Below are 10677 nucleotides of genomic sequence, written 5' to 3'. Positions count from 1 at the left end.
GTGTTGTCTCAGCCTTTGAACTCCAGGAAGATATAACCAAAAAGGCAAAACAGGAAAGTGACAAAGTATTTTCATATTTTCTTTACAAATGTGTATTTGTGGTCAGTGTTGCTGTAAGCTACACTGGTCGTGAAGATTATAAACCGCACTTAGAGCTGTTTGCACTATCATCTTCTTTTCCAGTTTTAACAAATTTATTAAATAAAATTTGCCCACACTTAGGCTGCTTTGGCTAAAGTTTTAGCTTCTTGGCTTTAATTAAATGAGAATCATTAATATTCTGTACAAGGTTTTTAATTGAAGTACAAGTTAATCAAATGATGAGAATGGTTTTGGCTGGAGCCGTCACACATAATGTTATTATTAATTATTTGTATCTTTTTTATTATTGTGTATTAAAATAGTTAGTGATTATACTTGTCCTCACATTTCAAAATATTTTCAGGTGTTTCTGAAACTGCTGAAAATGCAGTAAAGCTGCTGGGTGTGTCTTACTTCATTTGACATCCTTCATTCCTGTATCCTAGATAAGATCATAAATAACATACCCATTATTCAAGTGAGAGGAAGATGTAAGGTTGCTATTTAAAGATGTAACATAATCTAGGTAATGGTACTATTTTCTTAAATATTTAAAATAATGGGCAAAAACTGCAGGACTTTAAAAAATCTTATTGTGTTTGTATGACGTTATAATTTGATAACTGATCTGTTTTATCCAGTCGTAGAATTAGGCAAAAATCTGGGAAATAATATGTATGAGAGGGTTTCCAAGCACTCATTTTATTTTCAAATTTCCTTTTATCCTTTGATGGCTGCAGGGAAGTCTCTTCTGCTCTGCATACCTTGTAATCTTGGAGTTTAGAGAATTGTTTTCTTTTCTCTCTCCCTCTCTTTTTTCCCCCTTAAGCCCCAGTCTTCACAACGCAGCCAGAAGTGTGGCAGGAAGGTGTGATTTTTAATTTACACCAGAGCCTCGCAAATAATGACTTTTCACACCCTCCTCTTGCTGTTTAGCCGAGGGGAGACGTTCTGTGGCTACTGCTGCAGTAGCAGATTACATCCAGTGCTGTGATTCTGATAGGCGTTCTTCTGCATTTAACCCTCGTTTTCAATTTTGCAACTTGGCATTTGTGAATACTTATGAGAATGTGCTTTATTTATACTCATTTTCTAGGAAGTGATTTCTGAAGGCTGTTATTCTTTCAGATTGTCAAGTATGAAAGATAAATGTTTTTCCCTTTCACCACCAGTCTGTGATGTGGAAATTCAGATACACAAACATGAAAAAATACAATATTAACTTTGAGAACTTTTAGCCATAAAAGTTAAACACAGTCTCTAATAAACACTTTAATCTTTCCTTATGATTCAGTTTCTCTGTGAGTAGATTTTCCTGTCTTTATAGAAGAGTTACTGTTACAAGTTAATCTATATCATTTCGATTGAAAGATGAAATTGAAAGGAATATTAAAACATTTTAAGTTTTTTTTCAGTTTCTCCCTAGTGCATTAGAAGTAATTTGGATTGAATTATAAAAAATGAAGGGAATGAATTGCCTAAGAAAAAGAAGAAAAATTACAGAAATTGGTGTACTTGTTTCAAATTTTCTTAGTGATTAGAGAATAATAGTGGCATGCAAACATAACTGAAGAGTTGACGATTACTTGAAACAATGTATGTGCTGCTTTCTCTTATGTTTATTGCTACATTTATTTTCCCATTTTGAGTCTGCCCAACTAAATTTTTAAAAGTGTTTTCTCAATCAATGCATTAGTTTTCCCTAGTTATTTTGACAGTCATAATGGTGTTTAATACAGTTCTAGGACTGAATGGAATATACTCTTATGGGAAGAAAGGAAAGACTGAGAAATTTGGCCCTACTTCCCCGCTCTTCCTAACCCAGAGCATTCAGAAGCAGCTACAAGTTCTTTCCTAGCAGGGGGGCAGCAAGGGGTTAACCAGTCTTGGTTTACTAAAAGTATCTTTGTCAGGCTTTTATCTGATTCTTCCTCCCTTCCTCCCCTCCCTCCCCTTTTGTAAATGTCAACCACTTCCTGATGAGCCTAGTAGTGGTGAATTTCACACCTTTCTTTTCTTTGTGAAAAACCCTGGGTGTTAATGGTACAGGATTGGGTACCACTGTAGTCTCTGCCTGTCTGTTAGTAAAGCCGAGGGTTGCCTGTGGAAAAAAGTAGAAGGTGAAGAAATTTGAGAAATGAGACCAGGAAATAGGTTCAAATTGGTCTGCTTTTTCAAATGAGTTTTTGTTTTATCGGCAACTTTTAGACCTGTATTCGGAAAACAGTAATTTGAAAGAAGTTTAGGATTAAGAGTTAAAAAAGAGTCTGCCAAAGGAAGGAGCTGAGGTTAAAGAGCCAACTGGTAAAAAATAAAATAAAACAACACTCAGAAAGAAAAATTAAAGAATCCTTCTCTGACTTTTACTCTGCAGGTGCATTTATTTCCAGGACACAGCAATGGAAGCTTGGTCAGTTAACCAAGTCTGCAGGTGGTTGGTGGAGGAAAACTTAGGAGAGCTAGTTCATAGGTTTCAAGGTGAGTTGTTTACACTTTTTTAAAAATGGTAATTGAGCAGCATAGCTATTGAGTGTCCTTTGTTATTGACAATTGCTTTTTGTTGCCTTTTGCATGTGAGTGTGGATGCAGAGTTGCTGCTGTGAGGAGCTGGCATTTCTTGAGTGACGTGGCTGTGTGCATTGATGTAGCATTCACAGGAGACTCTATTTCAAAAAGAACTCAAATAAAATGAAGTCTTAAGAGTTACTTAAAATACATATTTGATATTATTTGATACTACTTCTGTCCTGAAATAATGCAGCTCTTTTTTTGTGTAGTGCTGGACTTACAAGGATTTACAAGTATGCTGGCATTTCTTGAGTGACGTGGCTGTGTGCATTGATGTAGCATTCACAGGAGACTCTATTTCAAAAAGAACTCAAATAAAATGAAGTCTTAAGAGTTACTTAAAATACATATTTGATATTATTTGATACTACTTCTGTCCTGAAATAATGCAGCTCTTTTTTTGTGTAGTGCTGGACTTACAAGGATTTACAAGTATGGAATATTGCCTGGCAGGTGCTATTAGAAATAATGTCCTGAGATTTCTTTTCCTTACAAAAAACAATGCCTGTTAGAAAGAGTCAGAAAGGAGGAGGTGATAATATGAAAGGAATAAGATTTTATTGTGACTTTATACTTTCTTAGCTGCAAACATCCATTTGGAATTGTGCAACATCAGTATTCTATCTTTGTTAAAAATACGTAACATTTTATAATCTCAGAGGACAAGTTTAGATGATTCTTTTAACACCAGAAATAGCTTTCTTTCTTGGCATGTTCTGTTTTGCAGAGCTTTCCCAGGCAGGCATATAGAAACTTTTTTTCTTTTTCCCAGAGGAAGAGGTAAGTGGGGCTGCTCTCCTAGCACTTAATGATCGGATGGTTCAGCAACTGGTAAAAAAAATTGGGCACCAGGCTGTTCTGATGGATTTGATTAAAAAATATAAGCAGAAGAGTCAAGGACCGAAGTCCCCTGGAAGCTCTGGAGAAACAGCCCTGGTCACGCAAGCAGCAGCAGCAGCCCCGGAGTACATGTAAGTGCGTTCATGAGTTCCTTATCTTCCATGCCCGCCATTTGTAGTTCAAACCTCTTTGAAAATTGTGTACATTTTCAGCTAGCTTGCATGTACAGTATTCCTAACTGCTGTATAAAGAAAACTATTTGCAAACTCTTATGAATCAGGATACTTTTCTTCAATGCACCACTTTTTAAACACTAATTCCCAGTTGTTAGCGTAGTCCTGTAAGCCAGGAGTTCCTCTATAGGAAGCTCTGTAATGAGCGGTTGAAATGCTCATACAACATGAGTGGAAATGGACCCCCCTTAGATCTTAAAATCAGGGTTTGGGAAAGGCATCTTTGCTGCTCCTTTGCTTTTCCCTAAACGATTTATTTATGTATGTGTACGTTTATTTGCCAAGGATTCCTTATAGTAGCTCATTTATATTCCCTAAAGGCCTATACAATACGATTTACTAGAGGCCTTCCCAATATAATTTGCTAAAGACTTTTGCTGTAAGGACTTGCAATTTCTCAAGCGTCTTCTTGGAATGCTGAGTGCTATGATAGTATCCCACAAAAATCATGTAGAAAAATGTGTGGTGGCTTTGAAATTTAGGGATGTTTTCACTAGCTTGTTTTTTTATCACTGACTTTTGTAATGAAAAGGAATGGTAACAGGAATTTTAAAATTAAAATATTCGTTTTACAGATCTGTGCCCCAGGATCATTTCAGACATTCTGATTTGGGTTTTCCCTATTCTTAGACTTTCTGCAAGGTTTCTAATGTTAAATAATTGCTGCAGACCAATTATTCATTGATTTTAAAAATAAGATTGCCCAGTCAGGGCACATGCCTGGGTAGCAGGCTGGGTCCCTGGTGAGGGGCCCATGAGAGGCAACCACACATTGATGTTTTTCTCCCTCTCTTTCTCTCTCACTTCCCCTCTGTTTAAATAAATAAATAAATAAATAAATAAATAAGATTGTGATGTTTGTTGAAATCCATTCTGTGTGTTTACTTCAGTTTTTCAGATTATATCTGTACTAATATATATTTCTGTCTTGTTGTCTGATAAGCAATATAAGGTTAGAGAGACCTGGATTAAATAACTTGATTTCTAGAATATTTGGATATTTGGGACGTGGAGTGGATGGGTAGGCATGAAGGGATGGTCCACAGTTGGTCTGGAGATTCTACCATCTGGTTTATTTGAAGGATGTCTCCTAAACATTGTTTTTACGAATCCATGTAAAAGCCCACTCTTCATAAATGACTTTTGATGACGCTCCCATTGCATGTTTCCACTCCTTTCCAGCAAGGGGAGGGTGAGAAACTATTTCAGATAGAGCTCAAAGTAGTTTCCCGGCATTCTTGGATGGCCTGGACTTTGAGCTGGAAGTTCTCTTCAGTGGACTAGAATCTCAGTACAGCTTTAAACACAACCTGGAAGAAAACAGACAGCCTTGTTTCCACTGCAAAACAGTTTGTAATGTTCTCTAGTAAATGAGAACCAACTGGACTGCGGGGAAATCTGGGCTTCATTCCTGGTTCTTCCACTGCCTTGGATTGATTATGTTAAATAGTGACATTCCTGCTGCTGCTTCTGTAGGCTGTGAAAAGTAATGGAGTACCTAATCCCACGTTAATTCACATTGATGTGAAGAGTATCAAAATCTTCAAGAAAGGTCTCTTCCCCCATCTCAGACCAGCATAGTCTTGTGTTAACTATTACACATTGCTGACTTGGTTAAGAAAGCTATTTTCAAAGGTAGCCAAGACTTGAAACATGGGTTGTCCAGAGATCAGTGAGTGAGGGATTTTTGCTCTACCCAGTAAGTAGGCGACTCATTTTAAGGATTACGTTGTGTTGTATTCAAGTTTAATTATTCTGGTGCAAATCCACAATTGCAGGATGGCTTATTAGTTATATTTGGTTAAAGTGCATATTGGCTTATTTGCTTATTGTCAAATATGTTGTCACTTGACAAATATATTGTCACGTGGGAATCATAATAGAAGAATGAGAATATGCAATTTACTTAAATTCTTCCAGGAAGTGTTTAATAAAGGTAGGAAACCTGGTTTAGTAGAAAGAACCATTAAGCTAGGTATCAAAATAATGGACTTCAATCCCCTGTTCTGGTATTAGCTACTCATGTTACCTTGGAGAATTGCCTGACTTTCTTAGTTTCAACTGTAAAATGAAGCAAATAGAATAAATGATGCTTAAGACTCCTTCTAAAGAGTCTATAATGGCATTCTAGATTGGAGAGTCAGATGGGTTTCAACCTGAGTGCATATTTCACTTAATGGCTAATGGTTCACTGGTACCCGGTTTTGAAAAGGATTTGTAAGCCGCATCTGGACTTTAGCATCCTGTTCAGATTTAGGCAAATGCTAGGAATCTATAATAGGTAGAAGTATTTGCACTTGCTTTTTGGTTCTTGTTGAAGCTGGTTTAAAAATCAGTGGGCAAGAAGTTGAAAAACAGATCAAGCTACTGAGTAGCTCGTGGTGGTGAGCGAGTTGCTTTTCCTTCTGGGCTTCAGGGGCATCTCAGGAAACAAGGGACCTAGTGGGTGTGGTTCTGACATCATGATCTCACAGATGATAAGGCCCCCCAGAATGACAGTGAGTGGAGAAGGGATCTGACATAGAGTTTCTTTTTCTCTCTAACTGCTGGTTTGTTTGTTTGTTTGTTTGTTTGTTTGTTTTTGCCAAATAAGAGTATTAACCAATAAAAGTAACATTCTATTATCACCATCATTTCATAAAGGAAAGGATTATCTTACCACCACTTGTAAGTATGACTGATTGTTGAAAATAGCCTTGTGAACTGGCATCAGTCTACCTCCTGGTACGAGTGAACTACTGAGGGAGATGACCCCGGGGCATCTTCCTTTCAGTCCTTAGTCACGACTCTGAAGTGGGTCTTGGAAGTAGACATTGATCATATGTTAACCGTGGGCTGACCCGCCCGACCCTGAGAGCCATCGTGACATCAGCAGTTGGAGCTCCTGTTGACTAGTCCCTGACCCAGCTTGTCTTTCTTGGTGACAGGGATGAACGGTCCTCCAGTCCAGCCAACCATGGGGAGCAGATGAGAACTGTCTATCCCGCTGAAAACCTTGATAACGGACTAATGGACCCCAGAGTGCTGAAACAGAGGTGGGACTGCCAGCTTCTCAACATTTAAAGCCGAATGATAATATTTGTCTTTGTTTTTAAAGGAAATTTCATGCATTTAAATGTATTTGTAAGTGGGGACTTTTTATTTTCTTAGAAGATAATTTTTAATCAAGTGATGAAGATATTTGGTAAAAGGTGAAAGTTAAATTTTCTGATCTTTGTGTTGGAAAAGTGAAGTTTCAAAATTATATTATACATCTTTCAAGTACACATTAGTGAGGAAAAAGAATGCTTTTGCTGTTGTAAACTGCCCAGGGTGATTGGCAGTGGGCACAAAGATAGAATTTATTCAGTGAATTATGTCCTATAGCATATGCCTCTGGAGGAGTCTTTGTTTTTGTTTTGAATTTCGTAGTTGTTGTTTTGGCCTGACTGACCCTGATGGGGGCACTGCTTCGGTAAACATTTCCTTGTACAGTAATGCTCCTTTACCCACGGTGTTGCTTCCCATATTTTTCTGTTACCCTTGAAAAATAGTAAATGAAACATTCCAGAAAGAAACAGTTAATAAGTTTTCAATTGTGCACTGTTCTAAGTAGTGTGATGAGTCCTTGCATTATCCCGCTCCATCCTGCCTCAGACGTAAGTCATTTTTTTGTCCAGTGTCCCGTGCTGTCTACCAGTCTCTTAGTTAGTTAGTGGTCCTCTCAGTTTGTAGATGCACTGTCACAGTACTGCAGTGCTTGTGCTCAAGTAACCCGTATTTTACTGTTAGAATTGTTCTACCTTATTATTAGTGTTGTTAATTTGTTACTGTGCCTAATTTATAAATTTAAGTTTAACCTAGATATGTATGTGTAAGAAAAAAATAAAGTCTATATACGGCCTTCTTTGGTACTATCCACGGTTTCAGACATCCACTGGGAGACTTGGAATGGATCCTCGGCAGATGGGCGCGACTACCGTATTCTTACACTGGGTTTAAGTGATGTAATATTTCCATATATGGGCTCCATGGAAACAAAGGAAGACCTAGAGAACCAGACCCTGGAATGTGGTGTTCACACAGTCCTGAGAGTGATTATAAGGAATGTGGTAGGCAGCCTGCACGGCATTTCCCAGCCACTGGGCCTGTGTGGTTCATGCATCACTCATAATAATGTTTTCAGCCACTGATGAGGAAATACTTTTCCATAAAAGTACTTCCATTGAAAGGAGAAGTGCTGGCTCGAGTAGGAGAGTAATTGGGTACTAAACAAGCCAGGGTGTGGTATCTGGTAGTTTTCACAAATCCTTGGCATTATCATCTCATTTAGTCCACACAGCAGTCCTGCAAGGGGGACATTATTTTGTCTTTTTCATAAATGAGTAAAATTGAGACTTAGGGAGGTCAAGGGGCTTCTCTCTACTCTTCCTAAATGGGCCATTCTCACCCCCATGAGGTTAACCACCCTCGGGTGGAGGGGGGTGGGGGGTAGAGGGTGGTGTTAGCTCAGGGAACCAAAGGCATCAGCCTCAGGCCCCAGCACCCCACGGGTTCAGGGGAGAGCTGCACCTTTGATCAGGAGTGTTGCAAAACGGGCATCTGGGCTTTGGTCTGCGCTGTTCTCTCTGTTCTCTTTCTTCTCCATCACCTTCAACTTCGCACTCTCACCCCTGGGCACCAAGGCCCGAGCTCCTCAAGATCTCCCAATGTCAGGGCTCATCTTCCTCCACGCCACTGGCTCCTGTTTGGGGTGGTGAACAAGAAGGTGAAAAGTGATGGCCTATGTGAGAATCATTTCCATTGTCTTTCTGGTCTGAACTACGGTTCACCTCCTTTCTGCTCGTGGGTGCTTGTAGATTCTGAGTGCTTTCCTGTAGTGTGGCTCCAGGTGTGCAAGGTAAATCATGAGTTCTCAACTACCCCTTCCACCGTAAAGCTTCCAAATGGAACCAGTCCCTTCTCCAGGTGTCCTTGCGTGAACGGAGATGGGAAAAACAATAATTAGTCCCAGTGATGTGGCCCTAGAACCACTGTGAGTAATAATGATACTTTCCCCATGGTTCTCTTGCAAGCATTCAAAATAGATAATGCCTGCGCTGGCTCAGTAGCTTAGTCGCCTAAAGCATCATTCCAGTATGCTAAAGTTGCAGGTTCAATCCCCGGTCAAGGCACATAGGAGAGTCAACGAACGAATGTGTAAATAAAACAATAAAGCAATGTTTCTCTCTCTCTCTCTCTCTCTCTCTCTCTCTCTGTCTCTTCCTCTGTCTTCCTCTCTCTCAAGTCAATAAATTAAAAAAAATGGATAATGCCTGCCCAGCGAGAGCTCAGTGGAAGCACATGGAAAGCACTCAGAGTGCTGCTGTGAGTACAGCACTGCTCCCCATGGGATTTCCTCTTTCCTTAGGACTTCTTTCTTCTCCCTCCTGCTGCCAGTGAGAGATGATGGTAGCCCCTTTGATTCACATAGGTCTCTTTTCTAAGCCCTCTGATTGGTGTTCCATCCTCAGCATGGTCCTGAGATACTCGCAGGGCAGGGTTATTATTCCTGTGTTTTTATACAGTCAAAGGAACAGCCTTGTGCTTCATGGTACTTCTCCTTGTTCGCAGTACGTAGTGAGAGGGAGAAGAAAGCAGGACTGCCTCAGAAATGAAGAGATCATGTGGACCCTGGCCCGCAGGGTCTGTGTGTTGCAGCTGCGATGAACAAATTCACACAGGCTACAGAAGTCCTGTGGAGAAAAAGGGATGGCATGGCTACTCTCTGAGTGAGAGAGGGCCCTGTTCCCTGCCTGGACAGGCTTTTATTGCTTTCTGGGCACATTATATCCAGTATGGTCCTCATTTACTATGCACAGATTCGCTTTAGGTGATTACCTTTACCCCAGAGTAAACAAAGGAAGGGATGTTGCTAATGCAAGGGGAAGAGTGGTTGAACTGGTTACACTCCATCCTTGGGAGGTTTAGCATAGACTTTAGGAAGTTATTTTAAAGATATGCAGTAAACATTTGCTGCCTCAATTCAGGGTGAGGGAGTTTTAGCAAAAAGCAAGCCTCAAAGCAGCCTAGGTACAATGCAGGCCTGATTCCCCATGGGAAAGCTGATCCATGGGTTTGGCTTCCTGTGTGTCGACTTTGCGCCTGTCAGTTTTCCAGTAGGACTGAGCTACATTTGCCACGCCACTTGCAACGGTTCCCTATAAAGAGAAATCGGAGGGTTTGGAACCCAGAGTTGATACTGCCACGTCTTTCTAATTGTAAAGTCCCCCCTAATCCATTTGACCACCTGCTGCCCATATCTATCCACAAGCACTTCAGAGTTAAACATGTCTAAAAATGAACTCATGTGCCCTGACTTCATATATTTGGGTGTAAGAACCACAAATCCACTCTAACTTAACACAGGGGAGTTTATTGTAAGAAAGGGATTTCATAGCACCAGGAACTGGTGCTGGGAGGCCAGGGTGGAGCTGCCGCTCCTCAGGTGGAGCCAGGCGATAGCCATCTCTGTCTCTGTTCTGCTTCCCTCGTCTGTGTCATTCTCCTGCTTCTCTCTGGAGGATGGATTTACTCTCGTCCTCAGGGCTGCTCTGGACACCTCAGACTGGTTGGCATGCTGTTTCCTTCCTTTTATCTGCTTGCTCATCCTTGAAGGTTCTGCTCAAAGTCCCTCTTTCTGAAGTGCTTCTATTACATTGCAGGCCAGGCAAGGACCCTGGCCTTCTACATGTGGTCTCTTTGCTTTACTTGTAAAACTAGATAAGAAAAATTAGGACTTTAAAGCCTGCCATCCCTCGTTAGACCGAAAGCACCTCAAAGACAAAGACCATGCCTTTTTCTCATTGTAAGCACAGATCTGCACAGTCTCTGGCACAGAGAGGCTGAACAGAAGTTTTTATATTGAGCTGAGGATATGTTAGCCAATGAAAAACAATATATCTTCTTGGGACAGGATAAATATTTGAATAGCATC

General features: G+C 40.2%; 1 protein-coding gene across 1 annotated transcript in view; it reads left to right on the top strand.

Moving 5' to 3' along the window:
• The first annotated feature begins 2124 nt into the window (after positions 1-2124).
• Positions 2125-10677, top strand: part of SAMD3 (sterile alpha motif domain containing 3) — a 33476-nt gene continuing 24923 nt past the window's right edge. Inside the window, exons 1-4 of the mRNA XM_045843775.1 lie at positions 2125-2201; positions 2456-2559; positions 3422-3620; positions 6650-6757. Coding sequence (XP_045699731.1) covers positions 2481-2559; positions 3422-3620; positions 6650-6757 — 386 coding nt within the window. The 5' untranslated portion in view covers positions 2125-2201; positions 2456-2480. The remainder of the gene's footprint in view (positions 2202-2455; positions 2560-3421; positions 3621-6649; positions 6758-10677) is intronic.

Source organism: Phyllostomus hastatus, unplaced genomic scaffold (genome assembly GCF_019186645.2).
Source record: "Phyllostomus hastatus isolate PE091 unplaced genomic scaffold, TTU_PhHast_1.1 phas_contig_40, whole genome shotgun sequence".
Taxonomy (NCBI): domain Eukaryota; kingdom Metazoa; phylum Chordata; class Mammalia; order Chiroptera; family Phyllostomidae; genus Phyllostomus; species Phyllostomus hastatus.
The sequence above is the reverse complement of the archived record's forward strand: the minus strand, read 5'-3'. Positions and strand labels throughout refer to the sequence as shown.